This window comes from Eufriesea mexicana, unplaced genomic scaffold (assembly GCF_001483705.2).
Source record: "Eufriesea mexicana isolate 0111107269 unplaced genomic scaffold, ASM148370v2 scaffold654, whole genome shotgun sequence".
NCBI lineage: Eukaryota > Metazoa > Arthropoda > Insecta > Hymenoptera > Apidae > Eufriesea > Eufriesea mexicana.
The window spans coordinates 1603744-1625463 of NW_016908877.1; the positions used below are offsets into that span (position 1 = coordinate 1603744).

A 21720-nucleotide genomic window follows, 5' to 3' on the forward strand; every position below is an offset into this window, starting at 1 on the left:
AAAAAGTCCTTGTCCGCTTTGTGATGTTTTAAAAAGCGAATTACGATTGCGTTTTTCTGGCCGTTATCAATTGCAAGAAGTTGATATTACAGCGTCTGGAAACGAACGATATTTGAAACTTTATAAATATGAAATTCCAGTTCTTTTTCTAGAAGGTCAATTTCTTTGTAAGCATCATCTAAATTCAGAATTGTTGGAAAGAAAATTGCAGGGACTAATTTAAAAATCATTGTAAAAAAACATATCTTTCAGAATGTGCTTATTTGTATACATAGACTTCTTTTTTAATTAAAAGCGTAAATAAAAATGAATTAAAAACTATTAATAAATGAGTATTGTAAAAATAATTATAATAAATACAATGCGAAGTTTAAAATATTTTACGTATTTAAAATAAATAAGGGTCATCAGTCGCCAAATTTTATAATTCGTCTGCCGCTTTCGCCTGTACTTGTTCTCTTTGCGTCGCCTACTCTTTTTCACTCTTTCTCTGTTGCCTCTTTCCTCTTGCTTCCCTTTCTCTCTACCATTGAGTCTGCATACTCTCTTTTCGATGGGTAAGCAAGCAAGCACATACACACACACACACTAGCATGCCGAAGATCGGCAGTGAATTGGTGAATGCACGCATTGGACTCTCCTTGCCGACGTTCGTTCTTTCTTCAGTGCGTGCCTTACGCGAATAACGTAAAGTATCTGTTTCGTATCATGTATGTGACGTATTGTAGTGAATATTTTGTTTAAAATGCTAAAGCACAAAAAGAAGAGAAGTGATTAATAGATATTTTTTAAAATTGTAGAAATCAACAGTGATTGTTGAGTCTGTTGCAACTGTGCTATTAAAATCACGTCAGTACCCTGTTTGATTTTTCGAGGAACGACGTAACGAGTATACCAAGAATAACGGAGCGAGTAAATTTAAAACGGATCTTGATCTGATTCAAAGAGAATCGCGTAATTTAGTGACATGAGTGCTCATAGATCTCTTCAATAGAAATAAAAAAAAGAGATTTTCAAAAAGAACTTTAATAAAAGTGGATTTGTAATTCGAAGAATAAATTAATTACATTGTAATTAAGAAAAAGATGAAATTATAAAACTATGGTGAACAGTGTAATTGGATATACTATTACTTCAAGATGAATCTAAATAACTAAAAAGTATGCGAATGTGATTTTGAAATAATAACGGTTATTTTGCATTTTGCAATGTTGAATTTGTGCTTATAAAATTGTAAGTGCTAAAAAAAACTATGTAGTAGAGTAGAATTGAAGCTTTTTGTTCTAATTGGCGCGCTTTGGGTTAAATAAACTTGTAATATTTTTAGATGGCGTTATCTTCATTCTTGATCGATTTACGAATTCTAGAGAGTTGCTCCATTTTAAAGAACAGCTTCCAGTTGTTTGAAGTATTATGAACTCATATATTATTAAATGATATAGACAAAAGAGATGTATTTGTGTTTAACAAAGATCAGGTCAAATATGAATCGAAGATTTATAATTTTACTTTCAATGAAAAATATTTACATGGAGAAATAAAATTATTTACCAATGTTTGCAACGTTATATCTTTTGCAAGCAACCCTATTGGAAATCCTATGATCTCAGGTTTTGGATGTTCTTTTTGAAAATTTACGACGAAGGTATAAAAAATATACAATATTTTACTTTGTAAAGTTTCGATCTTACATTCATTTACGAAAAAGTATGCGCAGAATATTTGATAAATATTTATTGATTTTGATCATTGATTAAATATGAAATGTTACAGACTATCATAAAATAGTTCGAATAAATACACGGAAGGAAGTACAAACAATGTTTAAAGTTTAATTAATGGATTTTTATTATTTTTATATATATTGTCTCAATTTATTCTCATAAGTATTTATTATTTCATATAATATTATATGAAATATTTGAAGGAAGAATTTATCAAATTATAAACGAGAAATATATATTAATAATTAGCACAGAAGTCCATACTAATATTTAATGATAAAGTTGGATTTTCTTATAGAAAAATAATTTCGTCTGTTTATATCGAATAAGGGAAGTGAAGGAAGTTATTTGGTAATACTGCTCTTTTCTAGGATGTCGATTAGTTTTGAATCCTGTAGAAATATTCTCAAGGTACTGTCCTGATTCGTGATTCACGAATGAGTTATGTAGAGTCGTAGCCAGCTGAGAAGGTCCGGTTACTGGTTACCTGTTACCTGGACAAGTGTGCTGGCAACGGGCTCGTCTTAAAGTATCGACCGTGACAGTCGTTCGATTCCAGTCACAACTTTTAGAACGATGGTTTTCCAACGAAAATTTGTTTATTTTTCTTTTCAATTTATTAATTACTCATCCATCATTGAACTATAAATATTATTACAGCCATTGAATTGTACATAACTCTTAAGATTTTATCTTCCTACTATTAATACCTATTTTACAAATTTCGGGATAGATATCCCGCATACATTTGAAAGGGTAACACAATACAGAAACGTTTTTGTATTCTTCCTATCCTGTGTTTTGAAGCAAATGAATCATATTTTCTATTAATTTTGGTATAATATAGGCTGTAAACTAAACATTTCTTCAATCCTTAAGATTCTTTAAGATTCTTATATGTAACATTCCATGAGTTCTTATTTTCTTTTCTTTTCTAAATATTTCGATTGTATTTTTTATTTTTATACTTTATTCAATACGATACTTTTTTGTAATGCAATAGTATTCAGAATTCAATAAATACATCCATTGATACATTTAATCGAAATAATCAAACAAACAATCTTTTATATTTAGTAGATAACAATCTGATCTCTTATCGATCAACAATGAATGTCCATGAACGATAATTGATAAAACGATTAAATCGATTTAGATGCATGGAAATGTTACTAAATAATAATACAACTGAACAAATTTGTTTCTATTGGAATTAGATTAGTGTCATAAAATAGTAGGTCTGGTTTATAAGTAATCGAAGTTTGCAAATTGTGTTTAGCATCGCATTGTTAATGATTTCTAATGATATAACACCGCTGTTAGAGCTGTAGTTTGTTTTTCTCTATGGTTGTGTATTTGTATGTATTGATTTATACAGTAGAATTAAATATCGATCTCGACCAGTGATTGTTAAAATATATCAGCAGTACACACTTTTCGTTGAATAATTCCATTTACTATTAAAACGATAAGTTATACGAAATGAGTTTGTCTACATAAGGAATTAACGGATCATTCATATAATGATTTTCTACGTGGAACAGCGGTATTGAAATCGGTTTGCATTGCATTGGAATATGAGAAGAAGATATTTGGTTCCCAGGTCAAGTGAATGTAGGACAGGTTCAGACAGTTGAAAAGAAAAGGCATCGGCCCACTTTGTTCGTGGGACGAATCTAGTCCGATCATAGAAATTTTAACATTTAAAGTAATACGCACAATTGTCACATTGTTTGAGATATGTATTTATTTTCTCGTTACAGTAGTGAACCATCGCAAAATGAGTTCGAGTGAAGATGGTGATTTGATCGATCTGGGAAATGATAATTGTGTGCCACGGGTATCGATTCAAGAATCATCATCTGATGAACAAGAACATCTTCTCGATGTATGTCCGCCAAAATTGGAACAAACGTTGTCGTTAACTAGAAAACAAGAACAAATACAATACATAAGCGATAACGGTGATGTATTAGTCACTTTAGGTCATGATCAAGTAGTGCCGATTCGTAAAAGAATCGACGTCGTTTCGTCTGATACGATAAAAAGAGTTCGTGATATTACCAGGAACTTAGAACCAGTTATAAGAAAGACCTGTTCCGACATTAATGAGGAACATCAAGACACGGTTGATTATGGGAGTATATCGAATCACAAAGACGCACATTATCACAGCGAAAAACTTGAGGACGAGACTTTCGAGACACAGGAAATCAACAATGCTTTTAATTTTCTCACAGAACACGATGACAGCGAAGATCAAACTGAAGCAAAGTGTAATCGTTATAACCAAGTTATAAACTCTCATGGGCTAATCTTACTAAACAGTTGTGCCACAAAAAATGAAAATCTGTTAAATTACCATGGTGGTAGCTCATCGCAAACTTTAAACTGCTGGGAAACTGATACAGATTTAAATAATTCAACTTTCGAATTATGTTCTGGCAAACCTTCCGAAAGTACTTCGAGGACGACTAGATCTGGTTCTCTTGATTATAAACTTGAAGTTGGCAACATCAATATGATTAAAAAACGTTCCGAAGAGCAAACATTTGTACGAACAGCTAAAAGAGGATCATTTCAACATATGCATCGCAAATCCTGGACAGAAGGAACTACGCTCAAGACTGTGAAACAGGATACATTTTCTCGATTCAACAGATCAACTAGTTTGAGGGGCTATAATTGTGCGCCATCAACTTCCAATGGTATTCATCGGCACTCTAGCTTTATTTCAAGGTACGACATTATTTTTAGTTGCTTTTAGGACTGCTGATATAAATTTTCAACTGTTAACTCTAAAAAATGTTACATCTTTATTAATATTGATATTAGTTACAAACTTAGCAATAAGTAATTTCTGTACTTCTAATGTATTTGTACGGAATTATATATAAAAACTACGATATGTTTATATTGAACTAGTAAGTGATCAAATGATTGTCATCAGTTTATTGTCAACAAGTATTCAATTATTCTAATTAGCTATTGATTTCAATGCACATACTGATTGTGAGTCATTATTGGACTAAGTTTTTAAAGTCATGTTTTGTTATAGAGTTTGGAATTAAAAATGTTTCATGATTATAATTTAAGACTTTTCATATCAAATATTTAAAAAATGCTGTTCATTGACAAGATGTTTTATAAAATTTGATATCATTTAGTTAATGTTATATAACCATATGTTAGTTTTCAATTGTTCATTAACATTGATGTCTTTAATTAAAGATTTTAATCCATTAATTGTGCGTAATGTTTATCACAAATTGATGGTTGCCAATTTCTATTTGATAAAATAAATAAAAATAAACCTGATATACATTCGATTTATAGTCTCATGAATTGTCTGGCATTTCTGTGAATAAAAACGAAGGTGAAGGATCAGAGGTCCTTTCCATAGCCTTGTTGATTTTTTACAACATAAATAAAGTATGTTCTTTTTGATTTTCAAAAAATGAGATGTTATAACGTTAATAATTTTCATCGATTTCATAGGAAAATATAACATTTTCAATTCGTCGAATTAGATTGAAATGGTTAATATAGATAGGCGGTTGTTGCATCCACGTGGATTATGAGAAGTAGTGAAAATTCTTATGTGTACACGGTTTTGCTTCGAATCTTCGAAGAACATCCGTTGCACGACAACAGTGACTACCTAGAAGTATTGCCTTGGGTTTTGCGCGAGGCGTAGATTTAAGTCGATACTGAGTAGATCTCTAAAGTGGCATGTATGGCCATATTTAAACATTTGGTTTGAAATTTTTGTCATATGACAAACATGTTTCACACGTACTTTTTTTGAGATATAATTTTCCATCGTTCGTAAGATGTTTAGGTCATTTTTCTGTTATAACGCACAAAACAAGGGTAAATACATTATATATGTATGATCTATATTTTTCTTTAACTTAATGCGTAATTATAAAATAAAAAAAGAAAGAGGGTACATTAGAGAATGATAATTGTTTACAGTTGTTCAACGGTGGGAGGATTGGAAACAAATGGAATGGATCAAGAGGACGGATATTCAGAATGTTCGGAAGTAGATTGGTCGTGGTTAGAGGAAGTAGAATGTCCGCGGGTTACGGAGTCGTTAGCACCTGGTGTAGTTGATGCGGTTCAGGAGAACACCGATGGAGGGAGTGTACCTCCCACCAGTGAAAATGCAAAGCGCAGGCGCGGCCGCGAGCATCGTGCTACTGAGGCGGGTTGCAGTGCCGCGATGTCTGTCTCTGGGACAGTAAAGTCCCTAGTGGTCGGTGGTTCGCGATGGTTAACTTCCGACCCGTTGTCTAATTGTAACGGAAATGATCAGGATGAAACTGTACGTTGTAACGCGAGCAACGAAGCCATCGATCGCGAAACACGCGACAACCCTACGCTCGTTAACTCTTGGGTACGAGCATCGATGAGACGTTTGCGCCACTTGAGATTACCGGAAGAAACCGAGCGGCAACGAAACATCGATTCAAATAATTGCCGCGGAGCTATTGTATCTGCACCAAATTCTTTACCAGATATTGCTCTAATCGCTCCAGAGATATTAGCTGCCCAAACGAACGGCACTTCCGGTACCCTTTTGAGACCATCCAGCGCTCCTGTCAGAAACACAAATAGTTCAAACGTAGTGCCATCGCGAAGAGGTGGAAGACAATTTAGAGGAAGTCGATCACAAGGAACAAGAAGCCGTGAAATTGCTTCTAGACAAAGTAGCGTTTTATCGTCAACTACGGGCAGTGATACAACCGCTTCAGGAACCACGACGTGCTCCAGCTCTTTCGGCGGTGTTTCTACTAGTCCACCTTCCAGCACGGCGACAAGTCCGCAACGTATTGCTTCCAGACGGTGAGTTTTGCTACTTTTCACTTTTACTTGTTACAATTTTGCTTCCTCAATAGGAATTCGCCAAGATTTAAGAGGACTTTTGATAGATGAAAGTTTAAAGTATACAATTACGTACAATTACAAATAAAATGTAAAGTTACAAAACCTTCGTTTTCTTAATAACTCGTAGAATATTGTTAGCAATATTAGAAAAGTTGTAGATGCTTACTAAAGTCACGTACCGTATTTTTGATCCTCGTTTGTTCAATCCTATTACCACACTTACCGGAAACGAGAATCGGCTTAACGAGTTAGTTGTTGGTCGTTGCCCATCCATGCTTGACAGTACTTGTGCTTTAGATACTTCTTATGCAAACTGTTGATACACCTCATGGACAGGGTGTTAGGACAGTAATTTAAGAAATTATTTCTGTATAGATTTTTAAGATCGATATTCTTGTGTTATTAATCACTATCAATCAATTTTACTTAAAAGGTATTAACTCTATTTAATTGATAGATGTGTAGTGAATCGCTATTAAATAGTATTTTAGATTTTAAACTATATGATGTTTATTACGATATTTACAAAGTTTACAATGATACGTCATTAAAGTACGTGGATGAAAAGTTCATGCTTTTGTCTACTTTACGAACTTATAGTAATACATAGCGTGTTGATTTTAACAGTAACGAAGGCGCCAAATCAATGAATGGTGTATGATGCTGCAGATACTTGTAATGAAGTACTCCTAAACTTTGAGATTTAATCAATGAATAAGTTCTTTCTTTTATGATTGGGTAATTTCAAGACTTAGAAGGATACATGTTAAGAATGATTAACGATGAAAGTTGCAATAATTGCTCGTTGTTGCGCGCACTATATAAGAATCCACACGCTTTGTAGTTTCGTCACGAATATATGCACTTGATGAAACGCGGTACGATAAGCGCGTAACAAATAGATTTTATTTTCTATTATGTATATTACTTAATCAATTTTCTCCATGCATATGATCTTACAAGTAGTGTAGCCTTTTAAATTTTAATTCTTCTTCGTTATTAGAGATTGGGGACGCAAAAGTATAGAGAAATTGTAAAATTTGAATTGCTTATGATTGGTACCCTCCGAGAAAATATTACTGGATATTGCATGCTATTCAGTCGACTTTATAAAGGTCAATGATCTCGATTGCTCACAGATTGTTTCACTGTCGATGAACCGCGTAACCTGTTGCACAATCCACAGTTTAACGTTGTCGAGCACGATTTTTTGAGAAAAAGTCAAAAGAGTTTTCTTGTGAGTATCTTTTAGACGTGAGAAAACTTCATTGTTCGTAATAGTTCGAATTTTCATTACTTCCATTTAAATCTTTTACCTATAAAGTTAGTATCAATTTCGTTGATTTAAGTCTGACAATTATTAAACAGATAAATGGATCTAATCCGATATACATAGATGCACATTCGACCCGCACTCTTAACGTCTACGGAACCATTGTAATTTAGTCTGGTTACTTTCTCCTGTAATTCGATGGTTGGTACACACGTATGGAATTGAACGAGAAGGCGGATCAGAGTTTTGCTCGTCATCCCAATGAACTTAACGTGTTTATGACATGGTTTCCCTCTCAGTGAAGTGCGTTTCTTGCAGATTTAGTAATTTTGTCAATTAAAATAGCAATACTCTTCAAGAATCGCGGAAGATTAAAGTGACGAACAATTTCTGGAGCTTAGCTGACTCACTTATCTTTTCCCTTAAGTTCCACGTGTTAGTATATTTACTCTAAACGATACTTCTTTCGTTTACGATAAATCACAATATGAATGTACAATCTTATATTTGTATATGGATCAGATTTTATTCATTCCTAGATGAATATTTACACTTTTTAAGATTTATTCGAAATATAAGTGTACGAAGAATTTAGACGAAAATATTCAAAGTTTTCAGTGCATTCGGTGAAGTATGCATATATTCTTGTATGCTAATGCATAGTATAACGTATAATTACTTCGATTCTTGAACAATGAACGTTGTTTTTGGGTCAGTGGTAGTACGGGAACACGAAGCTTCAGGTCAACGGTACTGCCTGGTGTAGCCCTCTTAACGGTATATCGGTGCAATAATTGTATTATTTTTTTTTAATTTTTATAACTGATCAAACGATTTCGCTAAAGTTATTTAACATTTAGTATATTAGACTCATTTTATTTAGAAGCAAAATAGATCAGACATGGTATGACTATTAATTATTACCAGTTATATAGCAAAAATTTTATATATTTATTTGCGAATAGATATATATTTAGCAAAATATCATATTGATGTGTATGTACACCGACAACATTTTTTTCTGTCGATTATTTTCCATGCGAGTCTTTGTACGAGTATGACAAAGTTGATATCGAATGTGCTTTACCGAATTTTTCTTATTAACAAAAATAGACAAAAATTTTCGTTTCTCTGTAGCAATCGTAGTAAAAAATTAGGATATGAAATTTTTTAATGTCATTGGAAACATTCAATAAATATAAAGTTAGTTAGTCTTCTTGTAATATCCATTGTAGAAATCAGAAAGATTCATCGTATTCTTAGACGTGGCTAACAAGTGTATGAGTAACCGGTTTCTCTTATCCTTGGTCTGTGTCTTTCGTTACGTGAACTTTCTCTGAGAAGTTTGAAAAGTTTTTTTGAGATCATTTAGAGATAAAATTATTGAAAGGTTTAATGAGAAAACGAACCTTTCCACTTGTTACATTTATGATGCAATAAATGTCAGAATATCGAGAGAAAGTTGGAAATATGGATAGGTATGGTTTGGATTTGATATTAAGTAACTATGAAAATTCGACAAGCTGAACTGTTTGAGCGCACTGCTTTTCGTGGCTATAAAATTAAGGATTAGATAAATAATTCGAAATCAACATGGGGTAAAATACCCTCAAACCCGTCATCTGTATTCGTTTACTTTCTCCCTTTTTATTTTTTTATTTTTTTCTTACCTCACTTTCTTTTTTTACTGCTGGTGATACTGATAGTAGTTAGAATGCATAACTTCAATTCGCCTTCCTACGCATTATCATTGATTTACTATGTCGAATGTAGCCATGTATGTATCTTGTACATGTGTCGATATAATGAATACGAAGTACCGACCGAAGCTTAAGTTGCGTATGTTAATTGTGCAATGTTTTTCCAGCAGGAAGATTTTGTATTTTATCGTTACTTATTTTTTCAAGATGTTAACAACTAGAGGATTTCTTTGGCAGATGGCATAATTATCTTTAGGTTTTATTAAATACGAAGAAAATATAATCATGAAATGCTGATAGAATTTTTTATGGATTATATTATTGAAATGGCTGTATAAAGTTCAAACATATTAACATTAAGGTTCAACAATATATAACGAATGGTTTCAAATAACTAACAAAAATATATGCGTAGACGAATGGATGAACTTTCGTAAAGGCAATTGAAACAAAAGAACAGTCTACTAGTAACTACTGATCACCCGTATTACATGTGGTATTCACAATCATTTCTACGTGTCTTATCTATATACAACACATATATGTGGCGTGTTTCATGTGAAATTTTTTGCGGTGAAAAACGAGACGAAACCGAGACGAAAGTCACCTCGTGTGTAGCTTTTGCTGTACTATCTTCTGCATGATCAAGGAACAAATATCAATTAAAATTTTCCATGCCAATTATAACATGATTAAAATAGATATTGCATTCTAATTCGTTTCAATCTGAATCATCGTATGGGTGGATCGACATTTACATTCGTAAATTCGTGGTGTTTAAAGTACGTTAATTTTTCAAATAACCATTCATTATCTCCATTGAATCATTTTTTATCACTCTGTTGGTCATGAATAAAAATTTGTTACGTTATAAACGAAATATGTAGAACACTAGTACATTGATGTAGTCAGTGCATAATACGCAAACATGTGTTTCTTAGTCCCACTAACCTGTTATAGTTAGCATAGTTACATCTACGTGCCGCGTTATTGTTAGAACAAATTATTATTAAAACAAGAAATAGGAAGGAAAAGACAGAGACTTAAAACAAAGTAGGACATAATCATAACTTCAAGCATTACAGCCAAAGCTTTCTTTTAAACTGTTAATAAATTTAACGATCGGTGAAACACAATCGGTATAACTCATAACAATAAGTGATTCCTTTTTTTTACTATCTATCCCTAATTTGCATTTTGCTTTTGATAAAATTTTGAATTTTTACAAATTTTTTAAAACACAGAGGTGTTGGAAGAAGATGTGTTGATTAGGAATGGAGCAAAGAAGGTTACCGGTATACCAGTCGTTAGTAGTCTCTCATAATTGTAATGAGGGATAGATGGAAGATTTATTAAATAGCAAAGACAAATATCATAAGCGATCGATGATGGTTGATTGTAATTTCGAACGTTCTGACGAATGATCAAGCACGTAAGCGTAAGCATACACGTGCGTTCATCTACCTTGTTCGTCACGTGACTTTAACCGGGTACAGTTATACATCGGCTTCGGAGGGATTCCACGTACATACGTACGGTTCACCGGCAATGGTGTATTCAGTATAGCAAGTTGTTGGAAGCACAAACGATCGTGGAATCTTTCAAGATTTGTTCGTGGTAACGCGATTATTCGTTCTCGAGTCTGCCAAAGGCAACGACAGTATATTAAATTCCGTTACTCCTCTGCTATTCCGTGCATCGATTTTGTACGCTGTCACGAAGTGTTGTTATTTTTCCATCTTCAATACATACCTTTTTCGAAAAGAGTCTAGACTAGTTAAAAGCAACGACGATATTGTTTGTCAGTGTTGCGTTACTTCTTTTGCGGCGTTTTACCGGGTTACTGATCGATAGTTCACACAAGGAAACAAGCTGCTTAGAATACTACCTGCATATATGTATGTACCTGAAACACTATCGACTGATTGCATTTTAACAGACACGTTAAACATTAGGAAGTGCTACTGTGAGAATATACTTTTTTGCGACTTCCCAAGGAACAGGCTGATTACGAATAATTGACAAAGGCGAGAAAATTATGTTATCTATAATATCGTATGATGTTATAAGCACGAATTAATAATGGCTTGGAATGATTTTTGTGCAAATTTGAATTCACGAAAGAATTAAGAGATACGAAAAATATCGAGAAAAAACGATGACTATCTTTCAAGGATTGTGCCTGAAGCGTCGTATTAGTTGTTGGTAGATCTTAGTGAGCGCAGGTTGCTTTAACTGTAGAATCGATCGTCGTACCGCGAAGCCACATGCCCGAGTAAAGTTTCCGCATGCTCGTCTAGTAAAAATTCTATAGTGGAAAAAATTTATTACGCTTTTTAAGAAGTTTTCATTATCCTTTCATCTGGGAAACATGATCGAATAAAAGTAGTTTAAACTCATTACGATAGTGTTCTCTGTGATAGATCAGTGGGCCGAAGACTCTGATCATTTCTCCGAAAAGAAATGAATGATCGAGAGTCAGCACAGCACATTAATTGATCATCACGCAGAAAAATAACTGCAGTGCGGTACATTTCAAGCGTGATATCGATCGATTATATCAAACACCATCGGTTTGCAAAGGAAAGTTGGAAATGTTTAAGGAATACTTCGGAATTCTCACGGGCTGAATACATTTAACCTAATCCTTCGTTATAATACGTGGTTTTGAATAATAACTCGCAAGTGGCATAGCACGATTGAAATTGATAAATCATTGATTAAACATTTGAGAAGTTTGATTCAAAAATTTCACAAAGCGGTTGCATTTTTTGAAATATGAAAAACGCGGTACGGTTACGATAGAGAAACAAAAGAACAAGCACGACGTTTTGCATGAATGCAAAAACAGGCCAACAACCCATCTTACGACTGAAACAATAGACCGGAGACAAACAAAGCCGTAAAATCGTTTCTCGAAAGCGAGGCCCCGGAAAGGCACAGTTTTGAAATTCGATTGTTCTTGTCTCGTTAAACGCACAGCGTTGGAACCTTGAATAACTATGAATTTCGCACACGATTTTATCAAACGTTGTTAAAATTAAGAAAACAGGTGAAAATTTATCAGGAAAAAACAGGTATTTTGTTGTGCGTATGGATTATTGGTAGAATATTTTTGAAAAAAGAGGTAAACTAGTAGAAACGATTGAGAGAAGAGGGAAATCCATTTCAACTACGTGGAAACGAACGGTCATCGACATCATTGGCGTAACATGTATTCAAGATGAACCACGGTCCAACGATTTGTCGCCAATATTTCTACTGTAGTCAACGTAGACATCGTATCAGGTATACCGTTCGATTATATGGATTTCGTGTAGAGATTCGTTACAATTCTTTCAAACATTTCCTACGAACTTCACGATTAAGTTGCGACAATATTTTTGCCTATTATCTGACATAGTGTCTCCACCTAGATAATTTTTTCTTAGTATAAAGTCGAGAAACAATGTAATAGCAAATATGAAACATTTACTATATCATCGATAGCTAACTTTTAGACTCTACGTTATTTCTTTGTTAAGTTTTTTAATTCGATTCAGTGACAAGTTTAGCCTTTCGTTAATCGAATCAAAAGGATATACTGATCATCGATGACTCGTTTTCCTTGAGAAATCAAGTCGAGTCCCTGAAACTATACGGTTCTATGATCAAAGCCTCGAAATTGATCATAGTCAACTTATTTATATGGTATGAAGGAACAAAAGATGGTTTAAGAAAAAAAAGAATCGAATAATAGTACCAAACTTGAATCAAGCTTGTCATTAATGAATTACCGATCATTTCTAAATATATAATAGTATAGTATCTTACGTATTTATTTGTCGAAGCTAATAGTTTTCCCCTAATTCTTTTTGTCTGAGAGTTTTATTATGGATATCTGTAGCATGATATACACTGTTAGTGTGGGTATTACACTGAAAGTTTAGTTGGAGCTCAAGTTCTCCTACGTTCCCACAATAATAATTGCAATTCACATTGCAACGTACACCCGAATGTAACTACATATACTCTTTGTAAGATTCATTAAAAGCACACGTGTTTAACATGAGAAACAATATTGGTTGAATTGTTGTAGTCGAAGAATTACAATTTTGTACACCTTTTCGTATTTTAGTGGCGAGTTTAGTTTAACACAACGTAAAATCGTCAATGCCTATCACACCGAATCTACTATTTGCGTGTTTCTAATCTCCGGTATTATTAGCGCACCCCACTGAATATACCGTGGTCATTAGAAGTGGTCAGTTTATCGATTAATCAATAAAACATTCCGTTTCTATCTTTAGAGTTTCGAGAGACTCAAGAATTCACGATTGGCCTTCAAATTTTCGTAGTTCTAACCACGTAAATCTTACTATTCGACTTACTATTTTAACTCAAAGTCGGTTTTAGCATATTCTATTCTTTTCCGACCTATCCGCGACGATAATGGAAATAGGGTTCTTTTATCTCTTAAGGAAAAAACTGTAACATGTTATATTCGTCTTAGATGAACCCAGGAACGATCGAGAACAATTGGTTGGTATCGAAAGAGGTTTTCGTCTCGATCGAACGATCGATGAAATAACGTGATAATAAGGATTCATTATCGATGATCGATACAATCTTCGCATTCATACATATATATATTTACATATGAATAATTCACGAATTATCGTCTAAAACATTAGAGAACTGCGAGATCGGTTAGCACGAAGGTGGCAGAGATATATCAACTCTCCGTATTCTTCACGTAAAGCAAGGTCGGATTGTGTCTTTAAGATGGATCCACAGATGGTTTTTTAAAATATTGGTCTCTCTATTTCATGATAACGGTACATTCTTGATATTTGATCTTTTATCGACGTTGATGTCCAGAAGAATCGTAGCTCCTATTTATTATAATTTACCGTTTTCTCGCGTCTTGCTTTCTTTATTTACACGTAACTTACGCTCTACTTCGTATTTATTCTACAATTATTTTACATACATGTATACAGTTAATAATGGAAAATTATTTTCATCATAATCAAATTTTGTAGCTTAGAATGAACTTATAAGAGTAATAGTACAAAAACGTAAGCATTCCGCAATAAATCTCATATTCGATGTTGTCTTACGATTGAATCCTGATATAGATACTCATTTGCCGCAACGCGGTTCCAATCGACCGTGAATTTTCTTTGGTAAGAGCGACAAATACGATACAATTACATTCGACCCAGTTTTACGACAAATCGATATGACCTTTAACATAATTATTTTACGTATTCTTATCGGGTGCCGTTAGTCACGCGGTGGCATATTTAATATTCTACTTACTATCTATATAATATTTCGTAACTGTTTTATTATCTCGTTCTTTTCAAGCAATATATCTATAACTCTTTAATTGATCTATTACTTTCTTTTGATGCTTCATGTATATAAAAGAAACGTTTTAAATGAATATAATATCTTGATTGTTCATGTTCTTTCTTTTCTAAATGAAACATTATTTCTGTTTAGAATATGTGAAAGACAGAGAGATATCGATAGGGATGAGGATAGAGGGGAGGACGAAGATGAGGATGCAAATCCACTGGGAAAATGGCCACATGCTCTTAGTCCAGCCTTGGCGTGTCTTAGTTGCACCCTTGGTCTCTTTAATATAAGTAGATTTTCTATCCTTAGTGTACAATTCGGAGGTGAGTATAAAAATAATTACAATATATAAATAATTGTTGATTTTTCTCCGACCTCTGACTGTTTGCTTTCTAGCAAATTTCATTGTACAGTTCCTGATTTTATCTTTGGTATTGGGTATTCCACTTCTGACGTTGCACGTGTGTCTCGGTCAAAGGTTGGCGGCTGGATCCATGGATATGTGGAAAATTTCACCCCTCTTTCAGGGTGTTGGTATAGCTCTTCTAATTGCACAAGCATTTATCGGTATTTACAGTATTGTTGGCGTATCCTGGATGTTCGTGTACTTTAGGTGTGTTGATTTATTTTCCACTAATATTATCATAAATTCTATAATAAGCTTCTTCTGATAAATTTTTTATTTGAAGAAATTATATGATAATAATATAATATTTTTAATCATTTGTAGAGATTCGTTTATAACGAAGCAGGATAAGTACCGATGGGCAGAACCGTTTTCTTTGTACAGAGAGGATAAATCTACACAAAATAATAGCAATTTGCATAAATTGTATGAAACAGTACCGGATTATTTTAGTGGAGTTGTTTTACAAAGACATCATTTAAATGAATCAGATCCTGGTGTTGTAACGTTAAAGTTTCAAGTAGCTTTCAACTTAGCTGTTGTATGGATGATTGTATTCGTATCATTAAGCAAAGGTATTTAATTATTTTACGAAGCAGTATATTTACTTTTCTTTTTCTTTGTTCCAATATTTAATAACTTTTCAGGTTTAAGATCTTATGGCAAAGTAGTGTATGTTTTTACGCTGGTTCCTGTATTTGGTACTTTGGTACTTTGTACGAAATTACTTGGTCTCACACCACCAGGTTCTATACATCAACTTTTTCCTGCCACTGTATGGACTGAGTTTTTTATTAACGGCAAATCATGGGTAGCAGCATCTATCGAGGTTTTCCTTACCTGGGGATTACTTGGTGCAGCCGCTATGCAGGTAATTTTAATACAGTGTGGTAAAGAAACATTTGGGAAACGAAATACTTACTTCAGAATATTATCACGTTTTTAGATAGCTGCTCATAATAAGCACAAACACCTGTTACAACGAGACACGAGTCTCGTAATTGTGTTAACTATTGCAGTTCTGCTTCTCGCAGCTTTTTTGGCAAATACCTGTGTGCAGGTTCTCAGACATCATGGATATATTTATATACCTAGTTCATTTGGTGAGCAACCTAGTAGCGCTAAAATTAAGAACGTACTATCAACTTAAATTAGACACTTTAAGTCACGTTTAAGCGTAATGTATTTTTGTTTCAGAAAGAATATCGTCATATATGTTTATGAGACCTGTAAATCAGCCAGCACCACCGGGATATAGTAGTACACCAGAAAGATTTATGGCACATGCGTCGTTTATTGTTGGAGAACGCGTAACTCGTCCTGGTGCGGACTTTAGCGTTGAATCTGGCTATCAAGCTTTGAGATTTTCGACTGAATTAGTTCCTGCAACATTAGCGTTGCTGGGCACCGAACAAGTGTCACCATTCTGGGCAGTTCTTTTCTACTTTATTCTCATCCTATTTGGAATAGCTCAACAGGTATGCAATTCAAAATCCGCAGCAATGCAAAGTCGAAGATACATAACTTTCAATATTATAGCTAGCAATATGGCATTGTGTGATAACTGGCATAATGGCAATCAATGCAAAAATGATGAAGTTGTGGGAAACTACTATTACATTCTTCAGTTGCGCTTGTGCTTACATACTAGGATTACCAATGGCTACGGAAGTAAGTATAATCATTAATATTTATCTAATGATTTTTGACTTTACAGTGTATGTATATAGAATATTTGAAATGATTATCTTAATTTAAAATGATATCTATTAATATCTAAATATCGATGTTGCTAAGCGAACATTTAAGGCGATATATCATATATAAAGTGTTTGGTCTGCTTAAGTGTAGGGTTTAAAATACTCTTCTTATCAGACAAGCCCTGTAATATTCTATTTATTCAGATAACGATTATCAGTCCAAGTGCTAACCTGATTAATCATTTCATTAGTATCGCTAGAGCCACAGTTTGTTCCAGAAAATGAGTAATCGGGTTAATACTATAGTACGACGAAGCGTACCATGTTACTTTTGTAATGATTTTTTGGAAGAGAAATATTTGTACGATCACGTGAAACATTGCGAAGCTGTTTTAGAGGAATGTCCTTTCAAATGTGGAGTTTATATACCTCGAAAAAATATAGAAGATCATCGAAAAACGTGCAACAGAAATACTATCAAAGGGAACAATCGGATAAAGGAAATACAAGATTCTTTATGGAGGAATAAAGTATTCTCTGCCTTAACATTGCTTCGTTCTGTAATAAAGAACGAAGAAAAAGAACGTAGAGTTCTTCAAGATAATGTGTGTCAATGTATAAAATTACTAAACTCCCAACAAGAAACGATTGATACTTTGCATTTTGAAGTTACAAAGACAATAAAGGAATGTCGCGAGTATAATATAAATTTCAATCAAAGATTAAATGATGTAGAAGTAACTTGCGACAATATAAAACAGCATACCAATTTAAGTTTCCAACGGATCTCCGAGCAACTGAAGATTTTTCACGATGAATTAACTAATGAACAAAATAAACACGATGAAGTAGTTGGCAATTGGTGTTTAGAATTAACCGATTTAAAGACCTTTTTAAGTAAAGAAAGCATACACCTAAATAATATATGGCAAGAGCAGCAGCAATCATTTCACGATCTTAAATTAGAATTGGAAATGAGATGTAAGAATTCAAAGGAATTAATAGATCAGCAGACGTACATAACGGAGAAAATGAAAAGTTTAGAGGAAGACGTACAACAGCAAACGCAAATTGTAACTAATCAAGAGAGTAATATCAAAGGATTGAAGTTTCAAATGAAAGAAAATTTGAAGTATCTTGAGGAACTGATTGGAGAAAATTCAGAATTTAAAAATCAGGAATTCCTTGAGTGTCAGTGTAAAAATGAACATTTTGATCAATATTCAATTAACGGTCGTCTTTTGTGGAGAATTGATTGCTACGACGAAAAATTAACCGAAGCAAAGAAAAATAATTGTGTACTATATAGTCCAAAATTTTTAAATAAAGAATACGGATATACTTTGAGAATGAAATTATTCCTAAATGGTATAGGACAATGGAAAGAGCGACACATTATCGGATGTCTACAAGTTGAAACCGGAAAATGGGATCCACTATTAGATTGGCCTTGTGTACTTAAAGCAACAGTTACATTAAGAAATCAAGAAAATCCTATAAACGATATAAAGAAAGTCGTTAAAGCTGTAGGACAAGATAAATCAAATTCCGACGTAAATAAAGAAACTGGAATTTATATGTTTATCCCACATAGTACTTTAACTCGATATTCTGGATATATTAGAGACAACGCGTTATTTTTAGATATTCAAGTGAAAGATATAAAAACTAGCGTTTCTACGTCATCGCTAACGTCATAAGTAGTCGATATATTACAACATATTATTAATCTAAATGTTAAAGTAAATACACATCTATAAATTGTATAATGTTATTTTTAAATAAAAATAAAGGTGGATGATGTTTATTTTATGGAAATTTAATCGTTTGTTTATAGTTGGGCATACACGTTGTGTATTATCTAGACTACACAATCGGTGGTACTTGGTGGATAATGATTTTATACTTGGTGCAAGTCGGTGCCGTATTTGCAGTACGAGGACGACCACATAGTGGTGAAGCGGTGGTTGCTGAATTGTTTCCTCCAACTGGTCGATGTCTTAGACACTGGGCTGGTCCTCTTTTATCATTCACATGGAATGTTGTATTACCCGTTATTCTCATGGTATGTTTTTATCAAAATGTTTATACATCCAGAATCATAATATATATATACAATCGATTTATTGATTTAAAATAAACAGGTACTTAGTATTACGGTATTTAAGAATGCTGGATTTCGAGAACTTTATTCCTATCGCAGTATAGCTAGAGAGTATTGGACTATTTGGGAAAAACAACTTGGAGCTACTATTCAGTTAGTACCGATATTGACGATACCAGCAGTAGCTATTATACAAACTTGTCGATACTTAAACAACGGTCCACCTGATATATTTGATGTAAGAGTTTAATTGAGTTTTAATAAACTAGTAACAGTTTTTGATATTTATATTTAACAGATTTGATTCTATCTCTTATTTTCTACTTCGATATATTAATACTTATTTAACATAAATTTTTATTTATGCTAACATTAGAATAATCAAGTGGAAGTTAATGTAAATCACTGCGAACAATGTAATGGTGTAAGTTTTCCTTTCTAACCATTATATATCTAACATTCATTATTTTCCTAAATAAAATAGAAATTATTCGTTCTTTCCTTCTCTGCAAATAATATATATATTTTATAAAGAGATTATTATAAAAAGATCTTAATTTCACAGAGAATTCAATTATTGTATCGGCCATCTTTGGAACCAGATGATCCACGAGATGCACAAACACATATTGGAGGCGATATAAGTACTAGTATTCATGGCAATGGTATTGTACATACAACGACAGAAGTACCATTTGAGGATCCACCGCCAAAATATACACCTCCTCCAAGTTACACTACTGCAACAGGAGCGAGAATAGCAAAAATGTTACGGCAAAGTTTTCGAAGGAGCGTACGGCGAATAGCTAATGTGCTTGGTGAAACTAGCACTCCAAGGCAGAGACCAGCGTTACAACCTCCACCTCCAGATTATGCCACTGTACTTGTAGAAATGAATCAGAGTAGACAGACGCAGGATGTAACGATTCATATAACCGAAGCAAGAAATGACAACAATAGCTCGAATTCTCGAAATAGTGCCGCAGAAAGACATAGACCTAATACAATCGATAGAACAACGAGAATTGGTGCAGTAGAATGCTCGGTAGAAAGAACACATTCAACACTCGAAAGACCTCGTCGACCGTGTATGACTTCATCGAGCAGTTCGAATTTAACTGCAGTCGATGTTGCAAATTTACTTCGTAGTAGCATTAGAAGAGGAACTACGCGGACTCAACAGTCCCTACGTAGAAGTTTTTGTCACGATGAGTCGACAGTAGCGGCGTCCGTTGAGAATCTAGTCGAGGCTGCGGCGCCGATCGGTGAAGAATCTTTGGTCCTTCCGAAGGACGTATCTCTAGTCTCCAATGAACAGGCTAAGGATAAAAGCGACGATAAAAAGACTGCCGAAGAAACGGATGACTCCGTTTCTGTGATATAGACTATGTCCTTCTTTTGCGTTTTTACGAAGAATAATCCGAGAATAATTTAATTTCTGCTATATAGTACTATGATGATTTATTTCTCATATAATTCGTATTGATATTCATCTTTGCGAAGCAGACTACAAAGAATGGGCAAGTTGTCAATGTTATCATTAATCAAGGATTAAAAAATTAATTTTATCTTTTAGACTGAATTCAGTATTTTTTATCTTGTCACAGTAGACAAATAATTGCATAATCATTTTATTTACCGTGACAATTATATAACGCTCAGAAAGAAATCAAATAGCAATAAAAAGTAAAACATTTGACAAATCTGTTTTTAAACTTGTTACGATAGACTTCGATTATATATCATATGTATCAAAATTCGTTAATGTTCAATTTATTTTGAACCAGCCTATTTTAGAATATTGGTATTTTCAATCGAGACTGTGCAACTAATATGTGTATGTAATATATACTGCTGTAATCTTTTAGTACCTTTATGACTTAGTGTACATAGTATTTTAACAAATCATGTTAAGACAAAGCTTATTAAGCATTTTCTTCATTAACCATAATGGCTGTTTAGTGTTATAATTATATAGTCCGTCCAACAATCATCAAGCCTGTGCATAGTTTTTGGGCAATAATCGAAGTATATATGGCGCATTTTTTTATTTATCATTGCAAAGAATACGAAAGAGAAACTTACATTGCAATCAGAATTACTTGTCAGATAGGCACATAATACATACATGTGTGTGTGTATATATATATGAATGATCGTTGAACTAAGTCCGAATAGAAAGGAAGAGCATAAAACTACAATGTTAATTATATAATCATGTAGTATATATGTAGTACCACGCAATTATTTTAACATTTCATACGTGTAACTGCTATACCTGATATTATGGACCATAATAAAGTTTTTATGTTCTTTTTTAAATTTATAGTGCTTCTATGACATTTAATTTAATCATGGTAAGATTTAAACAACGTTCATACTTTAAATATTGATATTATATTCAATATCGTATAATTACACAAATAGATATTAATATATTTGATCAAAGCAACAAAGTACAAAGCATTTTAACGGTATTCATTTTACTCTTTAATAACACGTGTAAACTGCACATTAAGTTTTTTTATTAGATACCATTCAAGTAATATAAATTCTACAATACTTTAGTACTTA

General features: G+C 33.3%; 2 protein-coding genes across 3 annotated transcripts; both read left to right on the plus strand.

Moving 5' to 3' along the window:
- The first annotated feature begins 1111 nt into the window (after positions 1–1111).
- Positions 1112–20584, plus strand: bdg (sodium-dependent transporter bedraggled). Of its 2 annotated transcripts, none has more exons than XM_017898723.1 (14): positions 1112–1160; positions 3488–4463; positions 5703–6575; positions 15081–15259; positions 15333–15549; positions 15667–15917; positions 15990–16213; positions 16289–16445; positions 16540–16820; positions 16882–17013; positions 18880–19107; positions 19187–19384; positions 19523–19570; positions 19712–20584. In XM_017898723.1, exons 2-14 carry the CDS (start codon positions 3505–3507, stop codon positions 20528–20530), a joined length of 4566 nt encoding a protein of 1521 aa, XP_017754212.1. In that variant the 5' UTR covers positions 1112–1160; positions 3488–3504; the 3' UTR covers positions 20531–20584. The 2 variants fall into 2 exon arrangements, with proteins under 2 accessions (XP_017754212.1, XP_017754211.1); XM_017898722.1 differs by lacking the exon at positions 1112–1160 and adding an exon at positions 1573–1645.
- LOC108546560 (TNF receptor-associated factor 5) lies at positions 17324–18742 on the plus strand. The gene has a single exon (XM_017898724.1). It carries the CDS (start codon positions 17324–17326, stop codon positions 18740–18742), a length of 1419 nt encoding a protein of 472 aa, XP_017754213.1.
- Positions 20585–21720: the final 1136 nt, after the last annotated feature.